Source organism: Oncorhynchus keta, chromosome 36 (assembly GCF_023373465.1).
Source record: "Oncorhynchus keta strain PuntledgeMale-10-30-2019 chromosome 36, Oket_V2, whole genome shotgun sequence".
Lineage (NCBI taxonomy): Eukaryota > Metazoa > Chordata > Actinopteri > Salmoniformes > Salmonidae > Oncorhynchus > Oncorhynchus keta.
The window spans coordinates 20,742,920-20,766,167 of NC_068456.1; the positions used below are offsets into that span (position 1 = coordinate 20,742,920).

Sequence of the window (23,248 nt, forward strand, 5' to 3'; positions counted from 1 at the left end):
GGGCATAGCCATGGTAGTCAAAATGATGGCCTACCCAGCATTTTTATACATGACGTTAATTGCTTAATTCAATTCAGGAAACCAAAGCTATGCGGAAGCACCTTCTTTCAATATACTTTGTATTCCTAATTTACTCAAGCACTTCCATTATTTTGGCAGTTACCTGTATACACTTTCACTCAACAACCTCCAGTAAAACATGAAGTCAAGAGATGCCACATTGTGCAAAACAAACAATCAAATCAGAATAAATCTTCAAGAGCTTTTAATCATACATAGAAATGTAGTTCAACAGTACCATTCATTTAGAATGTTATAGCAGTATACTTAGTGTAAAGAGCATTGTTGTTTTCTGACGAGGAATATCCACAGAGATGATAGAAGCTTCTAGAACTACATGAGAGCGAGAGAGACAGAAACGAGTACATGACTACATACATTGTAACACCTCAGACTACATTTTAACACCTCAAATAGGCAACATTTATCTGTGGTTTATGTACCAGTGTCCATCTTCCTTGTTGTAGTTATTTTTTTGACGAGCAGTGTGGCATTAAAATTCTTTCAGGGGAAAAAAAAAAAAAAAACATTTGCGCTAGCTCCCGCTGATCATCTGGGATACAATACATCTGACTTAAGCGATTCTTACTGGGATGCAACTGCTCAAGTTGCTTTTAAACAAGGGGGTGCACATTAATGCAGTTGAAATGTTGTGGTATTGTAGACATGGAAGGGATCCAACACACCCTGCCCACAAACACCACCACAGACGCTGTTACCATACGTGTTGGTTGTCAGTGCCACAATAACAATTCCAATCGGGGACAGTTCTAAGCAAAAAAAAAAAATGTACAAGACAAGGTGAATAGATATGGGCCTACAAATCCCAGAAGCGCTGTTAAAGTCAATCAATTCCTCATAGAACGTCCTGTGTTGCTTCAGGTCTTCTGCCAGCTCATAGAAACTTGCTCTGTGGGGTTTCAACTCCCAGGTTGTCGAAGTAACGTAGCATGAAATAGCACACATTTTAAGGCTGGGAGGGGGGATGCGCTGCATGCTGCGACATAGCTGCCGGAGAGGACATGGACTGGACCATCGGCTGGGCCGGCGGGGGGAGTGGGTGCAGAGGCTGCGCCCCTGAGTGTGTATTAGGGGAGGGCGGTGGTGTCGGACGTTTGAACTTGTCGGGGCTGTTGCTTCTTCTCGGGGAGGGCCTCTGTTTTGAAGAAAAGAGGGAAGACAGATGGATGAGAAACATTCTCAGTTAAGTCAATTCTCTTTCAAAATATCCCCTTCTCAAAAGCTTGTACCAAAAAATGCAGTCTCAAATAGCCACCTATCCCTTTTAAAAGCTGGGCAACGGAACCCATATCAAACATCAAAACCTGTTTAAAATATACGCTGGGTCTAAATGAATTGTCAACGAAGTCACCATGAATTACCATGACATGTATACGAGGTTCAATGATCGATTTGTTACATTAAATAATTTAGTAATGACTCAAAACATGTTTTTAAAATCACCAGGAAGAAACTGCTAGAGAATTGCTAGCTAACTTGTAAGGACAAAAAGAGTTAACTTCAGGAGTACAGACCCCCAGTGGCTAAAGTAAGAATTGCTGAAAATGTAGTCAAGAGAATAAGGGAAAGGGGGATACTTCAGCTGTACAACCGAATGCCTTCAACTGAAATGTGTCTTCCGCATTTAACCCAACCCCTCAATCTAATAATTATTCTGTCAAGGGAAAGTTTTCTATTTCATTTTTAAAAAACAAACACATACTAAGACAAAAGAAACGTGACAGTGTATCAACTGATACATTTTTTTTAAAACTCTGTTTATTAAGTTTTACACACACACGACAACGCAATATAAATAATACTCACACACAAGACAAAGCAATATAAATAATATACTCAACTAGAAAAAAAATACAAATTAAAATAAAAAAAATAGCTTTAAAGATACCATACTTTAGACAAGTTAAACATACTAGGCAGAAGGCTACAAAGGTTAAAGGGCAATCTATAGTACAGGGACAGAGCAAACACCTCACCATTGTTCCTGTAAACAGTCAAGGGATAAGGGTGGAGAAATGCAACCACTCACAGAGAGTCATGGCCACAGACCGACCATCCACTGGACAATGCTTTAAAATAAAAAAAATAAAATGATTATTCATGTAGGCGTGAACAAAGCTCACACTTCAGTCTCTGCCCGAGCAAGATGAACAAGGCATCTGCGGATCACAATCAATAAGCACATGGACCTTAATACCCCCCCCAGCAAAAACACAGAGAGAGGCTCCTCCAACCCTTAAGTCACAAGCTTATTTTAGTATGAATTGGAATGCCATCAGAGGATGGACTGTTTAAAGTAAGACCGGAATGGAGCCCAAGCCTCATTAAACAGTTTGGGGTTCCCACGTGATTTGAATTGGATTTTTTCTAGTTTCGGAGAGCACAACACATCCCTCACCCAATATTTATAAGATGGGGGAGCTGCCATCTTCCAATTCTGTAGTATTAGCCGTCTAGCTAAAAGAGTTGTATAAGCAACAGTGTCCGACAGGATTCTTGATAGGGGGGGTACCCATGGGCAGTACTCCAAAAAGGGCTGTAAGGGGAGACGGATCTATAAGTGTCATATATAGAGAAACATTTAAATATTAATTCCCAGAAACCTGACAGTTTATGACAGCCCCAAAACATATGCAACAGTGTGGCTGGTTCCACTTTACATCTGACACAGGTAGGATCAAAATCAGAGAATATTCTTCCAAGTTTGGCCCCCGACCAGTGGATACGGTGAACCACCTTGAATTGAACGAGGCTGTGTCTAGTGCTAAAAGAGGACGAGTGCACCCTGTGCAGCACAGATTCCCAGGAGTCTTCCCCAAGTTCCTCCCCAAATCCTTTCCCCATCGAGTCTTTAAAGGCACCAAAGAAGGGTTCTGTAAGTCATGAATGATTGCATATACATCTGAAATTGCACCCCTAGGAAGCTTGTTCAGCTCCAAGATGCTCTCTATAGCTGTATTCGCAGGCCTATTGGGAAATCCATGTGTGTTAGCCCTGACAAAGTTTCTAGTCTGGAGATAGCGGAAAAAGTGGGATTGGGGAGATTGAACTTGTCCTGCAGCTGAGAAAGAGGCAAATGTATCATCAAAGAATAATTGGGCTAGCGAGGAGAGGCCTAGTGAGTGCCAAATGCCAAAAGCCCCATCATTCAAAGATGGAGGAAATAAAATGTTCTGATCGATTGGGCCTGATAGAGAAAAGCCTCGGAGGTTAAAGGCTAAACGGAACTGATTCCAAATTTTAAGAGACTGCTTTACAATTGGGTTGACACACCTTTTGCCCAGGGACACTGGGAGAGACGAGCACAGCGGAAAGTGCTGCAGGTTTACACGATTCAGACTCCATCTGGACCCAGAGTGGTCTAGGGCCAGTAGGATCAGTCTGCAGCCAGTACAGAACGGCTCTGAAATTTGCAGCCCAGTAGTATGTCTGAAAATTTGGCAGAGCTAAACCCCCCAATGACCTAGGCTTCTGCAAATGTTTTCTACCAATCCGTGGTACCTTGCCATCCCAAATAAAATGCATGAATGTTTGATCCAGTGAAATAAAAAGATGTTGGAATAAAAATGGGTAAACATTGAAATAAATATAAACATATGGGCAACACATTCATTTTAATGACATTAATCCTTCCGATAAGAGAAAGGGGTAGCGAATTCCAAAAAGTAAAAGACAGATTGTTTCAATCTGCTAGAGCAACAAAGTTTTCCTGAAACAAATTTGAATATTTCCTTGTCACTTTTACTCCCAAGTAAGTGAATTGATCCAGGACAATCCTAAACTGAGAACTTGTAAAAGAGCACTTTAAAGCAGCCTTGTTTACCGGAAAGGGCTCACTCTTGCCTAGATTCAGCTTGTACCCTGAGATTGATCCAAACTTTTTAAGAACAGATAGGGCACGTGGCAATGAGGTATCAGGGTTGGAGATAAACAAAAGGAGGTCGTCAGCATATAGCGAGACTTTCTGCTCCCAGCCCGCCCTGATTATACCTTGAATGGCATCATTAGAGCGTAGTGCAATGGCGAGAGGCTCGATTGCCAAAGCAAACAACAAGGGGGAGAGTGGGCAACCCTGTCTGGATCCGCGGTGCAAGGGAAAATAGTCAGAGGACAAGTTATTAGCTCCGTACCGAAGCCATGGGGGAAAAATAAAGAATCTTTATCCACGCAATGAATTTGGGGCCAAAGCCAAATCTATAAAGGGCTGCTGTTAGGTAATCCCACTCAACGCGGTCAAACGCTTTTTCGGCATCAAGTGAGACCACCACCTCCGGGTCCTCCGACGCTGGGGAGTACAGTATATTCATAAGACGCCTAATATTGAAAAATAAATGCCTATTTCTCACAAAGCCAGTATGGTCAGAGTGTATTACTTGGTGCAGCAAGCCTTCCATACGGATGGCTAAAAGCTTAGCTAGGATTTTGTAATCACAGTTTAAAAGCGAGATTGGACGATAGGATCCACATTCCACATTCTTTGTTTTTCTTTAGTAGTAATGAAATTGAAGCCTGATAAAGACTAGGCGGTAGCTTTGAAGTATTGAGGAACTCTGCAAATAGTCGAGACAATGGGCAAAGCAGACCAGAAAACGTCCTGTAAAATTCGGTTGGAAAACCGTCCGGACCCGGTGATTTACCACTTTTCATTGCGGACACTGCTGTTGCAATCTCCTCAAGCGTAAATTCTTCTTCTAGATAGTCATGGGAGTCTGTATCAATTGAAGGCATATTCAAGCCATTAAAGAAGGAGTCAATCAGCAAGGGGTCTTGAGGGGATTCAGAGGTGTATAGCGCAGAGTAAAATTGTTCAAATTGATCATTGATCTCTTTATGTATAACTGTGGTGGCACCAGACGGGGTCCTTATTTGTGGGATTAAACGTGAGGCCTCAGATTTACAGATCTGATGCGCAAGGAGTTTACTGGCCTTGTTCATAGACTTTGTATCGAGCTCGCAAGAGTAACTGTTCAGCTTGCCTGGTAGAAAGCTCATCAAATTCAGATTGGAGTAGTTGGCGCTCTTTATGCAGATCAGAGGAAGGATCCGTAGCATACTTCTCATCCAGTGTGGCTATGGACTCGCTCAGGTCCCGAAGTCGCTGGGAGCGAACTCTGTTTTGGTTGGCTGTATAAGAAATAATTTGGCCACGTAGGTATGCTTTGAGAGACTCCCATATGGTAGAGCAGGACATACCTGGTGTTGAATTAGTTTCTAGGAATAAGGTGATTTCAGAAGAGATGAAATTGACAAACTCCTTATCTGAGAGTAAAATGGGGTTGAGACGCCATTGATAACACATAGGAGGTCGCTGGGGAAACTCTAGTTCAAGCACTAATGGTGAATGGTCAGAGATAACAATACTCTCGTAAGTTCACCCCCGAGGGTTAGGCAGAAGTTTTTTGTCCAAAAATAAGTAATCAATCCAGGAGTATGTTTGATGAACATGAGAATAAAAGGAATATTGTCTATCTGGAGGATGTAGGAAACGCCAGGCCTCAAACATTGCCTATTTCTGAAGAAAGGATTGAATAAGTAGGGCACATTTAGATGGGCCTGTATTTGTTTGTGAGGAGTTGTCAAGAACTGGGGACATTTTACAGTTGAAATCCCCCCCTAAAATCAACAAATGAGAATCTAAATTGGGAATAGTAGACAGAAAGGAAAAATGAAACTTGTGTCATCCCAATTGGGAGCATAAACACTAGCCAAAACAAGAGGGGGAGAAAACAGTTCACCGGTTACTATGACGTATCGTCCCTTAGGATCAGCAATAACCTCAGAAGCTACAAAGGGAGTAGCTTTATCAACCAGAATAGAAGCACCTCTTGATTTACTATGAAAGTTTGAGTGGAACACTTGACCAACCCAGTCCTTATGCATCCTAAAATGCTCACCAGTCCTCAAGTGAGTCTCTTGTAGAAATGCAATATTTGCATTCAAACCCTTTAAGTGTGTCAACACCCTCTTACGCTTCACCGGGTTGTTAACCCCTTTGGTATTCCAAGAAATGTACTTGACCGTATTATTTCGGCCCCTCTGGGCATTCCCGTTATTCAACCCTGTCATTAGAGCATAGAATGGAAAAGCAATGAGCGCCCAAAACCCCCAGAATAACTTGTCTCAGAGTAATAATGTACGGTGGTAAATGTTTGGGAAAAGTACAGAAAAAAAAAAACAGATAAAAAAACTAAAAAGACAGAATGACAACATTAGAACTGAACAATTCAACCTGCCCCCCTACCCCCATCACCGACAATACCACCCCAAACGAGGTACAAGCCTAAATAGAACATGTTCTCGTCGCACAGTATGTCTGAGAGAGTGCGATCTGAAACCTAAATCCACAGTCCCGCTCTTTAAAGTCACGTTTTGTTAGTGGATCAAGCAGCAAAAAGAAAGATTTGTATGTATTTTTTCAAATAAAAAAAAAGGCAAATCCCTTGTGCAAACAGAATGACAAAAGCACCACTTGTAGATGTATATAATTGTATTCCCAGTCTTAGAACAGGCATTGAGGGGAAAAATAAATACAATGTATAAAGGCTCTCAGCCAAAAATCGAATTTAAAGTAAGGAAATCATAGTAAGACAATCAAAAATAATAGTAATTATAATAGTAGTCTAGTTGAAGCTGAGACAGCTTACAACCAATACCAAAAAAACTGTGTGCGCAACGTTGAACGTTTGCTGGGCATAAATGACGCTCAAAACTTAAACTGAGGCCCCAAAAACCGTGTAGCCTTGGGAGACATTTACTGTTAACTGGGTCAATGCAAACAGATGCAGTAAACAAATAACCAAAAATATTTTGAGTCACCGAGACAATGTGTAAACAAACTAAATAGGTGAGCGAGATAAGGCATGCACACTCGACGATCAAAACATTAGATCACCTCAAATAGGCCTGAATAGTTTCACCAACTATACAAGACTAGCCTGTTATGCCTAAGCATAATTGTAGAAGCCTGGGTTACTTACTAACCACAGTACGCAAGCAACAGTTGCTGAACTGTGAGCATATTCAAGACTTCTTGATGTGACGTTGAATGTGAGCCATAGCCTCATCCGGAGATTCAAATGTGTAGTCTTTACCCTCGTGAGATATCCATAAACGGGCCGGGAATCGCAGTCCATACTTCACACTTGGATGGTCCCGAAGTACTCGTTTGGCCTGTCCGAAAGCTGTGCGCTGCCTGGAAACAGTGGGGGAGTAGTCCTGGTAGATGGAAAAGCTCTGTCCTTGAAAGCTCAGAGTGGTATTGCGGGCTCGTCGGAGGATCTCAATCTTCTCTTGAAAAAAGTGCACTCGAAGAATTGTCACGGGGCCTCTCCCCATCCCAGGGCTTTGGGCGCAGCGACCAGTGGGCTCGATCAATCAGGGGCTTTTCATCTAAGGCAAGAACATCCTTCAGCAGCCCCGAAACAAAATCCGTGGCACGATGCATTTCGGCGGACTCTGGGACCGATACAAGTCTCAGATTGCGGCGAGAGAATCCCTCTAGACTCACGCAGCTCTCCTTCACCTTTTTCAAATCCGCAGCTAGGCGTTTAACTTCAGCCTCCAGGGATGTAGTTAAATCGGAGACATTAGTAGCGGAGGCCTCCAGTGCCGCAATCGTTGTAGTGTGTGACGCAGTTGTTGTTTTGAGTATTGTGATTGCTGGCAGTCTCGTTCCGCAGGATGGTTAAATCTGCTTTTAAAGTATCAGAAACCTCCTGTATTCTGGCCTCAATCGTAGCAACCACCTGTGTTTTCATTTCAACTATCTCAGAGCGTAGTAGTTTGATGGCCTCGAGAATGTTCATTTCAGCGCCGCCAGGCCAAGCCGCGTCCCCGGTTAAAGTATGCGTCCCCGGGCCCTCAGACTCAGGAGAGGGCGGTGATGAGAGCGGGTCTTGTAGGCCGGGTTCTCTCAAAGTCATGCTTTTGGCCTTATGCTTGGTCGACATGCTGACATTCGGAAGCAAAGTAGTCTTGTTTTTTACGGAAAGGGATCACCAAATTAATATTTGAAAATAAATACGGTTCTGCTGCAGAATTCACATAAACTTTAAGAATACCACGGGAGCAAACGGAAAACACGTCAGTCGCACATGGCGTCCCCTACCATCCCCCAACTGATACATTTTTTAAAAATTTCCTTCACTGTGTTATTAAAATGCTAGACGTGAATGCTGGAATTAGACAATTAACTATGCAAATGAGCAAAAGCTGTGTGTTAAGGAAATAGCAGCCAGTCTCTAATAAGCGCCTGTTGTGTTCAGTGATTTAAAACAAATAAACTCCCGGGCTATTAATTGAAGATTTACAGTATTTGAAATCGAACACCATCAAATACTTTTCCTGTAAACCATAACCCTCTTGTGTGAGCATTGGCAAGTCAAACAAATTCAAAGTGCTGGCGAATAGCTGGTGAACAGACTCGGGCTTTGATGAGTGTCCGGGTGGCTGGCCTGAAGCTCCCAGTCACCACCACTTAGTGCTAATGATCTCTAGGGTCTTCGTAATGACGGCTGCCACCCAGAAACTAACACACTTCAGAGGCACACGCTGACATAGTGCTCCATGGATGAGTACTCAGTGTTACCATGGAAACACGCAGGGAAAAAATAAGAGCGCTTGTTCCTTTTCCTATGGGAGATCGCAAGGAAACCGAAAACTAATTTCAGTTGGAGAAAATAAATCTTCAGTTCAGAGTAATCTCTCTGAGCCCTGACTGAGCTGAAACCAGTTTCAACCTCAGGATGTTCCTGGTACCTAATGAGAGGAGGGTAAACTCCTATGTCTCCTTCCAGCCGCCAGTCAGACACATGGAAACAACGTTGGTTAACCTGTCTCCATAACCACAGGGAATGGCTTCACTCTACAGAGACAATGTTGACATTGAGCCGGGAGGAGTCAGCAGCAGAAAGTCACTGATGTAATCACAAGATGTTCTACTCAGTCTCCTACTCAGAACGTTTGTATATTTTAGTGTCCATTTGCAATGAATTATCCATATTGCTCTAGACTGCTCCCAGGTCTGTCTGTGCAGCAATGGAACAAATGACATAGTGACCTGCATAGGGAAGGGAAGTGCGAGGGAACAGAACATCCTAAAGCCTGTGGTAATGAGAGAGATGGAACAGCAGACACACACAGGTCCTTCTGGCACTGGGAGAGGACCTGCAGAGTTTAACACAGGCACTGGAAGGACACTTAAAGACAGGCAGGGAGGTCCCACAAGATTGTTACCAATGGTATGGGAAAGGTCATCTTTGGGCATATAGGCTATGGAACTGAAATATACTACACGGAACAGAAATATAAAAACGCAACATGCAAAGTGTTGGTCCCATTTTTCATGAGCTGAAATAAAATAGTAGAAATGTTCCATACTCACAAAAAGCTTGTCTTACATTTTGTGCACAAATGTGTTTACATCCTGATTAGTGAGCATTTTTTCCTTTTATCAATATAATCCATCCACCTGACAGACAGGTGTGTCATATCAAGAAGCTGATTAAAACAGCATGATCATTACACAGGTGCACCTTGTGCTGGGGACAATAAAAGGCCACTAAAATGTGCAGTTTCGTCACACAACACAATGCCCCAAATTGAGGGCGCGTGCAATTGGCATGCTGACTACAGGAACATCCACCAGAGCTGTTGCCAGAGAACATAATGTTAATTTCTCTACCATAAGCCACCTCCATACTTTCAGAGAATTTGGCGGTACTTTCAACCAGGCTCATAACCGCAGACCACTTTTATGGTGTTGTGTGGACGAGCAGTTTGCTAAACTGTGGGGTTATGGTATGGGCAGGCGTATGCTGCGAACACAATTTAATTTTAATCGATACCATGAGATCCTGAGGCCCAGTGTTTAAAAGTATCTGTGACCAACAGATGTATATCTATATTCCCTGTCATGTGAAATACATAGATTAGGGCTTAATGTATTTATTTAAATTGACCGATTTCCTTATATTAACTGTAAATCAATGCAATTGTTGCAATTATATATTTTTGTTCAGTATAGATCAAGAGCATTCTACTACCTTATCAATGGACTTGAGAGTGTCTACATTGTCCACCATAGGTGTATTAAATAGGTTTGACAATACAAGCACAACGATGCTAGTTGGGCAAAATTCTATATGCCGATCGATTAGACCGGATTTGATTCATATAGTGGAATACCATACAGGCTAGTTATGTCAAATGACTGACAAGTCCATTGCTAGTCTTGATAGGTGCAGAGCAGACTTACCGCTATGGCGTGAGAGGCACTTCCATGGACGTGCAGGGCGGGGGCGTTGAAGTGAGCAATGGCAGCTCTGGACAGGGTGGCCGGGGGAGTGAACCCAACTGTGTGACTGCCGTACGACAGACCTAGAGGAGAGAAAACGCTATTGAGTTTGCAATGTGTTTTACAGGGCATTCGGAAAGTATTCAGACCCCTTGACTTTTTCCACATTTTGTTAAGTTACAGCCTTAGCTACACATTATTTCCTTCAACTCCATCTGATAACATAAACCACAGTTGCTTAGGTGTGATGAATACGGAGCCTGTGTGTTGCAGGTAGGGCTGGGCGATATATTGTGAATACCGGTATGGATGTTTACGATACCATCTACAACAATGTTTTGATACAGTGCTAAATTAAATGAAAAGTTATACAAATTGGACTACTTCACTATCAGTTGTCCCAGTTTGGTTGAGTAGACAACCACCAGAAAAAGACAAATAAAATCACTGGTTTCCATTCTAGGGTCAAGCACTAATCATAAAACATATTTAGAACTTGTATTATTCAGAAATATAAAATAGCATAAACATGTACAAATATTTTGACATGATATTTTGGCTATATCACCCAACCCTAGTTGCAGGATCACTCAAAGGAACTTGCTGCTGGCAAAGGATGTCACCGAAACAGACTAATTTCTCCTTCAATTGGTATTAACTTTGGAAACTGTCAAGAAATGTCTGTCATTTTCAGGGAAAACAATGTGGTTAGGGATATACAGTGCATTCGGAAAGTATTCAAACCGCTAGACTTTTTTCACATTTTGTTAAGTTACAGCCTTATTCTAAAATGGATTAAATAATTAAAAAAAAACTCAATCTACACACAATACCCCATAATGACAAAGCAAAAATAGATAGTTTTAAATAAATTATAAGAAATTGTCAAACTGAAATATCACATTTACATAAGTATTCAGACCATTTACTCAGTACTTTGTTGAAGCACCTTTGGCAGCGATTACAGCTTTGAGTCTTCTTGGGTATGATACAGGTGTGCCAAGCTCGTAGCACCTGGGGAGTTTCTCCCATTCGTCTCTGCAGATCCTATTAAGCTCTATCAGGTTGGATGGGGAGCTTCGCTACACAGCTATTTTCAGGTCTCTCCAGAGATGTTCGATTGGGTTCAAGTCCAGGCTCTGGCTGGGCCACTCAAGGACATTCAGAGGCTTGTCCCGAAGCCACTCCTGCATTGTGTGCTTAGGGTGGTTGTCCTGTTAAAAGGCGAACCTTCACCCCAGTCTGGAGCAGGTTTTCAACAAGGATCCATCTGTACTTTGCTCCGTTCATCTTTCTCTCGATCCTGACTAGTCTCCCAGTCCCTGCCTCTGAAAAACATCCCCACAGCATGATGCTGCCACCACCATGCTTCAGGGTGGGGATGGTGCCAGGTTTCCTCAAGACGTAACACTTGGCATTCAGGCCAAAGGGTTCGATCTTGGTTTCATCAGACCAGAAAATCTTGTTTCACATGTTCCGAGAGTCCTTTAGGTGCCTTTTGGCAAACTCAAAGCAGGCTGTCATGTGCCTTTTACGGATGAGTGGCTTCTGTCTGGCCACTCTACCAAAAAGGCCTGATTGGTAGAGTGCTGCAGATATGGATGTCCTTCTGGAAGTTTATCCTATCTGTCAGAGTAACCATCGGGTTCTTGGTCACTTCTCTGGCCAAGGCCCCCCCGAATGCTCAGTTTGGACAGGCAGCCAGCTCTAGGAAGAGTTTTGGTGGTTCCAAACATCTTCCATTTAAGACTGAAGGAGGCCACTGTGTTCTTGGGGACCTTCAATGCTGCAGGACATTTTTAGTACCCTTTCCCAGATCTGTTCCTTGACACAATCTCGTCTCGGCACTCGGACAATTCCTTCGACCTCATTGCTTGGTTTTTGTTCTGACATGCTGTCAACTGTGGGACCTTATATAGACAGGTGTGTGCCTTTCCAAATAATTTCCAATCAATTGAAGTTACCACAGGTGGACTCCAATCAAGTTGCAGAAGCGTCTCAAGGATGATCAATGGAAACAGGATGCACCTGAACTCAATTTCAAGTCCCATAGCAAAGAGCCTGAATACCTATCTAAATAAGTTCCGAATACATTTCCGAATAAATTTGTAAAAAAATTCTACAAACTTGTTTTCACTTTGTCATTATGGGGTATTGTGTATAGATTGATGATAATTATTTAATTTGACTTGTTTTTTTGTCCATTTTGGAATAAGGCTGTAACCTAACCCAACAAAATGTGGAAAAAGTGAAGTGGTCTGAATACTTTCCAAAAGCATTTAATTTCAGGGGATAAGTCATGCGCTGCCTGAATCTGTTTACAATTGAATTTAAGAATAAATGTAATATTTTGATAGACCTGTTGACCCGACGTTCAAAACAAGCAGAGACCTTGCAACCGAGACAGGACTTGTACCAAGGGGACCTTAAATTCACCCAATTATCAGTAAGGATCTATCAACCTGTAGCAGAGCGTTCCAGAGACACAGCTAGATACAATGTTACTTAATAATTAACGGAATACATCTATTCATATTACAATACAATATACAAAGGTGCTCTTTTTGTACGTGGACCTTTCTCTTCCTTCATCCAGTAGCATAATAGATACTCGTAAAACAGAGTTTAGTGGTTATGAGGTGTTGGACATGGGCCATGGACTTCCTGTAACTATACCCTACCAGGTGATATGGGTCGGCTGGAGCTGGGGGAAGGAGTGTATGGGATGGGACTGGACACTGTCCGTGCTCGCAGGCCTTGTGCTGACATCTCATTGAAGTACCTGAAGGGTAAAAAGTCCATAGTTTAGACAATTAACTTCTGTCTCTAAATATCACTCCCATTTCCCTGAGCAATGATTTGGTGTCTGAAACAGAAAGGAAGTGAGAGTGTGGGGTGGGGTTGCTTATTGGATGGTTGGTTAGGCATGGCTGACAGTGGAGCAAAGACTAAACATTGGTTGGAGATGGTGAAGTTGGACCAGAGGGTTTCATGTCTACCTCTCGTCGTCCATCTCCAGACTGGACTCGCTCTCAGACAGCTGTCTACACAGGGCTTCGCGGCGCTCCATCTCTCTCTGCAGCTTCCTCTGCAGACGGATGTTCTCCTCACGCATGTGCCGCTCCTCCTCAATGTACTGGGCCCGCTTCTCTGTGTCTGGGAGGGGACGGACAAATAAAGTTTCATCAAAAACCAATGCAACGCCATTACACAACAACGAGTCATTACACAACAATACATTTTTCTGAGAGAGCAAAGATGCAACAGTATTTTCCAAAAGTGCTCATCTATGCTCTTTATTGCTGTAGTACAGCAGCTATTGCACCTAAATATAATAGGTCAAGTCTGGTCTCTAATAACAGAGGTTTCTGGTATTGAAGTCCATGATTTCATCAGCTTGTTAGCATTTTGGTCCAAGACCTTTAGACAGAATAGATTGATATGACAGCTCCCTCTGGTGGCCAAATATTTAAACAGAGCATCCTTCTGCTGAACTCAACTCCCTAGGCCAGTGTTCCCCAACAGCACACATTTGTTGTTGTTGCCTGGTGATTAGTTGACAAATTGAATCAGGTGTGCTTGCCTAGGGCTAAAACAAAATGTGTACTGTTGAGGATACACAAGGACTGGAGTTGGGAAAACACTGCCCTAAGCCAGGGGTATGCAAATAGTTTCAGCCACAGGCCAATATTTGTCAGAGCGAATGGTCGGGGTGCCAGAACACAATTATAATAATCTGTACATGGAAACTTTACCACAACTAAGCCCAAAAATAGATTGTATTTCATACATTGATTACATTGTGACAAGATCACTCGCTGGCCAGTTTTGGCCTGTTGCTGACCCCTGTCCTAAGCCAACAGGTTGCCTCCCACAATGTAAACAATGTTCCATGCCGTTGGCCTAGGTCTAGGATTTCCGAGACTCTGGCTGAACTGGACCAGTCAACTACTAAAATAGAGTTAGGTTTCACTGAGAAAGTTAAGGATATTTGAGAAGAAATGACAGATCTGCCCAGAGATAATATTGGGGGATTGAAAAAGAGCTTGATTATGGTCTACTTGGAACCTGCCGTTGGAAATGTGAGTGCGTGTTCGGTCTGAGGGTGAAACTGCGTGTCCACATTGGTTTGAGTGATAATATTACCATTGTTCCCAAATTGAACATGCACCTGTAAAGAGGAGCACTCTACCGTGACCCACTACCACTGTTGTTCTAAGATCACATGGTAAAGCAACTCCACCGCCAACTCCATCACCAAGACGCGGGCAGTACAGGAGCATCATGTCAAACTGGAAGACTGGCCAATAGTTTCTACCATCAGGCTGCTGAATAGTCACCAGTTGCTGCTCCAACCACTACTCCCCTTATGGACATGTTCCCCCCACCCAACAGACTTTTACTCTGCCCCCACCCCAACGACATTCATCACCAGTTCAGTTGTTAATAATGTTTTATTTCACTTGGTCCCCACACCCCCTCAATGGTCATGCTGCTCCCCTACGGTCATTCCCCCCACCCCCTCAAGTCTACTCTGCCTCCATCCCAATGGATATATATTTATTCATCATGGTTACAGTTATGTATATTGTGCTATTTCTATTGTTGTTTTTTTATGACCATTTTCATTATTTTATAACTTAGACCTGCATGTTGGCACTTAAGATTTGTACTGTACCCTGCAATCACACCTGCAACCATGTCCATGTGACTATTAAACACTTAGAATCTGAACAGAACACATTAGTTAAAATAACTGACAGTAAATCTACAGCAAAGCCATATGAAAGCCTCCTTGAGCACCAACATTTTTCCAAATTGTGGCAAAGACTACTGCATCTAGTTTTATGGGTTCTACATAACCAGGTCACGTCATGGTAAATTCACTGTTGACCATTGGTCTTTGAAACTCACGTTGCAGCTCGGTGGTACGGAGGCTCTTCTTCAGCCTCTCCACTTCGTCCTTCAGGAAGCGGATATGCAGCATCATGTTCTCCGGAGAGTCAATCTCCATGGAAACATCCCTGGGGGAGGGAGGAGCAGACACAGGCTGGTCCAACTTCTCCTGGAGGATTCTGTCAAAGACAAGTGAGCTCCAATGAATCAACACAGGGAAAAGTCAACCTTTTACCATTGTATAGGTTATTCCTACAGTCCTAATAAAAGAGAATCAATAGAGAGCATACAACAGTGTGAAGGTTCATTTAGTTTACTTTCAACCATTCCCAGACTCCAGCACCTAGGTTTTTCTAGATCTAAACATACTACTCCTAAAGAATATATGGTTGCTACAGAACAAAAGCCTACCTTTTCTCTGCCTCCAATTTGTCCATGCGCTTCCACAGTCTATTGACAAGAGCCTCTTGTTCTTGCTCTAATGTGTTTTCGAGGTCAATCTTCTCACGCCTTAGCTGGAAACAAAGGGAACACAGCAAAGAGATATTCAGCTTGAAAACATCTTACCTTCCACAAAGAAATACGCACCCACACACAGAATTCTACACTCCATCATGATAATGCACATGCCCTTAAGTGGGAGTGCCGACATTATGTCTTCAGGAGAGACTCAGCTGCACCAAGACAATGGCTGTCTCTGAAATCTGTCTTGCCTACCACTTACTAAAACTGTATACTGTGTACTAATGGTACTACATACTATTTAGAACATACTGATAAGTAAAATTGAACGCAGTAAGCAAAAAATATTAACATACCAAGCTCATCCATACTGAGAACATGTCATCTAATGTGCAATTACGTTGATTCACACCATTTGTTCATTTTGGTACAACGCGTCACCATATCTGATTAACAACTGTTGTTAAATACAGTGGGAAAAAAATCATAATCTACTATACTGAACAAAAATATAAACGCATTTCATGAGCTGAGATAATATGTTCCATGGGCACAAACATTTGCTCTCTCAAATGCTGTTTACAACTCTGTTAGTGAGCATTTCTCCTTTGCCAGGATAATCCACCCACTTGACAGGTTTGCCATATCCAGAAGCAGATTAAACAGCATGATCATTACACAGGTACACATTGTACTGGGGACAATAAAAGGCCACAGATGTCTCAAGCTGAGGGAGCGTGCAACTTGCATGCTGGCTGCAGGAATGTCCACCAGAGCGGTTGCCAGAATATAATGTTAATTTCTCTACCAAAAGCCAACTCTAACTTTATTTTAGAGAATTTAGCAGTATGTCCACAACCGCAGACTGTGCAATTGTAACTACGCCAGCACAGGACCGCCACATCCGGCTTCTTCACCTGCAGAATCATCGGAGACCAGCCACCCAGACAGCTGATGAAACCGAGGAGTATTTCTGTCTGTAATAAAGCCCTTTTGTGAGGAAAACGTATTCTGATTGCCCGGCCTGGCTCCCCAGTGGGTGGGCACAGCTCCCAAGGCCTACCCTTGGCTGTGCCCCTGCCCAGCCATGTGAAATCAATAGATTATGGCCAAATACATTTATTTCAACTGACTGATTTCTTTATCTGAAATGTAACTTTGTGGAATTTGTGAAATTGTTGCACATTGGGTTTATATTTTTGTTTAGCATAGTTTCAACATTATTGGTCTATTTACATTTCTTTGTAGTTCTCTCTCAAAGATCTGACCCCTTTTCCCCTTAAATTTTCACCTAAAATGTCAAACCCAAACCTGTAGCTCAGGACCTGAAGCAAGGATATGCATATTCTTGATACCATTTGAAAGGAAACACTGAAGTTTGTGGAAATGTGAAATTAATGTAGGAGAATAACACTGTTCAAAATGTTGCATCAAGTCTGCCCAAATGTGCCGAAAGGATACATTTTCAAGTACACAACTATATAGAACATATATAGAGAAGACAGCAGGGGTTAGAGACCCAGCAGGGGTTCAAGCTGTAGAACACAGTTCTTACATTTTAGTATAAAAATTGATTGTATCAAACAAAACTATTGTACATTTTTATCTCTGGGACACTAAGGATGACAAATAAAAGCAAGATTAGTGAATGTAAGTATATTATTTACCTTCAGATGTGAATGTATCAAACCAGTTGCCGTGATAAAAGTTGTTGCTGTTCTGCACTCTCAAACAATATCATGGGGGGGGTGACCCATTGCATTACTACTTCTACTTAAGAGAGAGAACGATAGGGGGTGACGACGACCGAACCTGTAGAGGTTCACTTAGCTAGATATCTAGCTACCTACTAATTTAGCGAACCAAATGCACAACTGCAGAGCATTTAGCGCATTTTAGACAATTAACTTAATAGTGATAAGGCGTCTAGCTGGCAAACATTTAGTTGTGAATTCCATACTGTAACTAGATCACATGTGAGTGACTGGGTCTCGTAGTTTTGTGCTGGCTAAACAAACACCACCTCACCACCTGTAAGTTTCAAAATTATGTGATGGGTTAAATGAAGAACGTGATGTTCTTTATCTCCTAATGTATTGTACAAGTTAATTAAAGGTATTTACTTAAAAAGTAGCAACAAATATTCACATTTAGCTTCTTCCAAAATCAAGCTCTGCTTGATTTGCGTATTTAATATTTGTTTTGTGCGTACAGAAAACTGTAGCAATTTTGAGTTACTTGTATAACTTTGAGCTGGGAAAGTTATACAGTTTAGGTCAGAGACTATAACATTCAGTTCGCATTCTCTATAGGATTTTACATGTACTTGTTACCATTGCTAACCTTTGGATTACGAGGGCTCAGTTGGGTTTGAAAATAGCACCCCTTGTGTTCAGTGCCAGTATTGACACAAGGTCAGTATGAAGGTATGACAATCTGGATACTGCCCAAGCCGACTATTTAGAATGCAAGTATGGGTATTCAGACACTGTCAATGTCATTTCACATAGTGTCATTGTGTCACTGTACCTGCTCCAAGGTGAGCTGCTTTGATATAGTGTCATTCTCCATTTTTTTTATCTTCTTCATGAGTTTGTTGACCTGGAACTCCTGCTCCTGCTCCAAGTGCTGTTCCAACTCAGCCTTCTCATGTTGTAACTGTGGGAGCAGAAATCAATGTGACTAATAGAAACTAATGAAAAGATTTGCATTAAAGCACTGTGGTTAGATGTTGATATATCTTTTTTATAGAGAGGGTAATAGGTTGGTGCTGCTTGTCTCAAATTATGGAGATCTGGAGAAGAATGTGTTGTGAAATGGCGGCGGTGCAGCTAGATATTGCCAAAAGCAACCAAAGTAACCACATTTGGCCATCTACCAATAAAAAGGGTGTGGCTCATAGCTTGTTAAAAATTAGACAATTGTGACTAATACCTAGCACTGACTAATCATCAGATCAAAATAAAACATAGGACAATTGAGAAAGAGGGGGTTGAGCCATTTTAGTTGCATGCTAGAGTTCATTTTGACAATCTAACCTCACGTTCCTCTGTTCTCGGGGCACAGACGGTTATAGAAACACCACAACAGACTGGAGTTGTGCAGCCAACATTCTCAGAGATGATCAACAGCTTCAGGCCACATCAAGTGTTAACATTCTCTTATATTAGCCTAAAGACGCTCTGGTATTTAACTGCTATGCATACCATCTTACTGACAAGAGCTAAGAGTTTTGTTTGAAGATAAACATAATTTATGAAGCCTCACAACAGTTTAGAAATGGGCAGCCCCACAGAGACCTGTGTCTGAAGGTGGATACAGGACATCTAGGGTATAGATGGCCCACTCCTTATAGTAGTAGTAGCCTATACCACTGAAAATACTAATACTATTAACCATTTACTGTTGAAGCCTGGGGTGTGGTGGAACAGGGTTTCCAGTACAAATTCACATTAGCGTTGCTCTAGCCTGGTGCCTTAGAATACATTTTACAAGAAAAAGTATGTCAGACATGTCTCCATGTTTACAGAAGTGGCTCCTTACCACAGACATGACTACGACAACTACCATTTTATAGCGACACTTGGGGGCGTCTGTCGACACTAAAGAATAGGAGCAGAAGCAGGTCTGTTTCATGTTAGGGAACAGGACCAATAACAATAGCCGCCAGACCTTTAACAAGGGTCTGGTAAAATACATGAGTGGTCCAGTGAGATTCATTCTTCTTCTCACATCAAACCATTAGTCAGTACTACAAAAGGTCAACAGCTCATATTTGCCACAGGGCCACATGTGGGTCAGTTGCAAGAGAGACCAAATAACCTAACCAAGGAATAGGAGGAGTCAGTCAAGAGTAATTTAGAGTCGCAATGAAGTCGGTTAATAAAATACTTAAGGCAAGAACCATTACTGCTGTTATGCGCTCCACCCCAAACACAAATCCTTCCATTTTCACTCTGCGACAAATACTTGGCATAAGTGCCTCAGAGCCAGTTCTCTTTCGGCTGTCACTTACTTGCATGAGTTTTCTTGACAGTTCATTTGTGAGAAATTCCTCCTCTTTCTCATAGTTGACAGCGAGGGTCTCCTTCTCCTTCTGCAGGGCCTGGATCTTCTTGAACAGGGTGTTGCTGATGAACTCCTCCTCCTGCTCAGCCCTGGCTTGCTGCAGTCACAGAGAAAGGTAACATTTACAGAAAAGAAGAGTGCAGCATTCACAGCAAGATGGCTCACAGAATAAAACATGCCTTAATTGTGTTAAGAGATGTTTGGAATGGGTAACAATGGCACCATATGAAGTTATTTGTCATTGCCAATCTAATGTCAACCTTTACCACACTGCTAGGCAGAGCTCACAGCTGTCTGTGCTAAAATATGGTATTCCTATATGTTAAAGACTTTTAATTGACTGCAGTAGCATCTGTGCAAAAACAAGGAATAGCACAGTGCAGGTTTGCTGCATTGAAGGTCTGTGTCAGCTGGAGAGGAAGCAGTTAGTCAGTCCCCCCCCCCAATGACTCAAGCAGTAGCCCATTGCAGTAACTGAAGGAGTGAGGAACGAGCTATTTTTTGCTTTACTGTCAATAGTCATAGCGACGAAATAAGAGACAGAAAAGGGGGTGGTGGGGGGCGCAAAACAGGGGAACAATGAGAAAGAAAATCAAAACCATGCTAGTCATACCGATGCATTGGACAGACAGAGTAGGTGTTAATGAACTAGGCTACGTAGTTACTGTATGTCATGATTTATTATAAATTCAACAGTTGTCAAGGGTTAGCTGTAAAGTTAAGCACAAAAACAACGGAAACGCCAAGTCTCAGCAAAGGATTCAGTGAATAAAAAAAATAAGAAATGGTTAACGTTTGATACAAACGTCACCACTAACTGTTCAAATTGATCGATTGGTGTTAGCAAATTAACCTGGCATTGGCGAACTAGCTAGCAACACCAAAACATAACGGGCTAGCTAACATTTAGGTTAGCTAGTTAACCATCTAGCTACGCTAGCTCGCTAAGCTAACTAATGCTAACTTCTTAACATGGCTAGCTACGTCCGTTGCCTTTATTTCGCTACCAGTTAGTTAACATTAGTTTGTTAACCTAGTTGCAATTTCGTACGTTTAACGTACATGTCTAGATGCATTTTTTAATGTAGCTAATGTCAGCTAGCTAGCGAGGATAATCAACAACAAAAAAAACAAGTTACTCACAATGGTGACGCTGGCTTTACGCAGGTCCCTATTCTCCTCCTGTAGCGCCTTGCACTTGAGTTTGAACGTCTCTAGCTCAATTTTAAGAACTTTGTTCTCTTGTTGTAGTGAGGCTAGTCTGTTCGTTAACTCCTCTAATCGAAACTGTGAAATGACTACTCCCGGCTTGCTAGAATTTGAGGCTGAGGATGACATCAGGGTAACCGAGCTACTCCCTGCTCCGTCGGTGTCGCTCTCGCTTGCACTGTCCGCCATGGCTGTGTGCGACAATGTGGAGGAGACGGGAGCTGCAGTGTTTGTAGTGCATCAGCCTACGAACATTCGGTGTGGTGTGACCAAAGACTGAACATGGAGCAAGATGTTTTACCGGATGTATAAATCTGAAGCATCCGTATGGCATTTCCACTCCACACCAAATATGGCGAGGAGATGAAGCCCAGTAGCTGGCAGTGAGCGAGATGGAACTGGATTTTGCTGCTGATTTTCTCATCGAACAAAAGCCCGATTTCAATACAATTTCTGTTCGAAAAACGAAAATATGTTTTTAATTGCAAGGAGTGCAAGGGCGAATTTAGTTACTGCACACGCGCACTTCAAAGAGAAAGTCGTTCGTTAACGGAAATATGCGAATACATGCTAGAACGCACCAATAGGATTTCGCTAATTTGCTCGTCCTTGGCTCTGCCCACATACTTGTTTGTGCTATGCGTAATTTGCTCCCATTGAAAACGACACGGATTAACTATCTGGTTAGTTATATCTTTGGTGTGACCTTGCTCTGGGTTTCAACCAAACGCGTGTTAAAATAGCGTCACCATGTGGAGATAGCTCTGTGGGAAAAAAACGCGCTTGTTTGAAATGGAAAAGCGTTGTGGTAGATATTGATAAAGAAGAACATCAAGACAAAGCAGCTGCCTTTTACAGGTGGGATGCAAGCGCTTCATCCCGAGGGGTTCATGTTGATTGTAACGGAGATTGTGACAGCTGGTTAAATTGCGTCCCTTGACAAGGCAAGAAGAAGATGTATGTCAGGAGAAGTGCAGTATTATCACGAGAAGAGTTATACTTCGAGTAGGGAGGAGGAATGGAGGGGACAAGAGAGGCATAGGGTCTAAGAGAGAGGGGCAGAGGGTGAGCTTGAATCGGTAAAAAAATGGCTGAAAATAAGGAGATGGTTTGTCAAAGAAGAATGGTAGAAAGTGTAAGCAGAGTGAGTTGAAGACAGGATAAATTAAAGTGAATGCGGGAAAGGTATCGGAGGTGGTAGGTAGTGGGGAAGTTCTTGGAGCCCGAGACTTGCACCGAGGGTCGGGATAAACATGAGTTTGTGACCGGAGGGGGGGAGTTTTTGGAAAAAGTCGACCCTTGCCTTTTGGCTGATCCATTTGCGGTTTCAGGGTGGGTGAAAACAGAGGTGGGTGCTGTGGAATCGGTGAGGGTAACGAGAAGTGATAATTGTATGTGTTTCTGCAGGTCAGAGGGAGCAGGCGCTCAGTGTTGAACTAATGGGGGCAAGAAATTTGAATGGTTTTGCTCTCAAGAAAAGGGCGCCATTGAGAGGAGTGATTGCTGGGGTCGCGGTAAATGTGAAAGCAGACCAACTTGAAGGGGAAGATTCGCGGTGGTTTTGATGCACGTCGTTTGGTGTGACGCGGACGGGGTGGCGTGAGTGGTGAAACAAGTCATTGTCACTTCTTTTGAGTTTTGATGTTGAGTCTTTCCCCGACAAAGTGATGTTAAGATATACAGTTGAAGTCGGAAGTTTACATACATCTTAGCCAAATGCATTTAATAATAATATAATAATATATGCCATTTAGCAGACGCTTTTATCCAAAGCGACTTACAGTCATGTGTGCATACATTCTACGTATGGGTGGTCCCGGGGATCGAACCCACTACCCTGGCGTTACAAGCGCCATGCTCTACCAACAGAAGGACCACACATTTAAACTCAGTTTTTCACAATTCCTGACATTTAATCCTAGTAAAAATTCCCTGTCTTAAGTTAGGATCACCACTTTATTTTAAGAATGTGAAATGTCAGAATAATAGTAGAGAGTGATTTATTTCGGCTTTAATTTCTTTCATCACATTCCCAGTGGGTCAGAAGTTTACATACACTCAAATAGTATTTGGTAGCGTTGCCTTTAAATTGTTTAACTTGGGTCAAACGTTTTGGGTAGCCTTCCACAAGCTTCCCACAATAATTTTGGTGAATTTTGGCCCATTCCTCCTGACAGAGCTGGTGTAATGGAGTCAGGTTTGTAGGCCTCCTTGCTCGCACACGTTTTTTCAGTTCTG

The 23,248-nt window shown here is 42.4% G+C and overlaps 1 protein-coding gene across 1 annotated transcript; it reads right to left on the reverse strand.

Annotated features, from left to right (window-relative positions):
- Nucleotides 1–248: 248 nt before the first annotated feature.
- On the reverse strand, nt 249–21,295 carry LOC118369788 (coiled-coil domain-containing protein 6-like). The gene is made up of 9 exons (XM_035754485.2): nt 20,945–21,295; nt 19,749–19,898; nt 18,263–18,391; nt 15,683–15,786; nt 15,290–15,450; nt 13,375–13,531; nt 13,057–13,157; nt 10,337–10,458; nt 249–1,216 (listed from the first exon to the last, which is right to left on the reverse strand). Exons 1-9 carry the CDS (start codon nt 21,197–21,199, stop codon nt 1,028–1,030), a joined length of 1,368 nt encoding a protein of 455 aa, XP_035610378.1. The 5' UTR covers nt 21,200–21,295; the 3' UTR covers nt 249–1,027.
- Nucleotides 21,296–23,248: the final 1,953 nt, after the last annotated feature.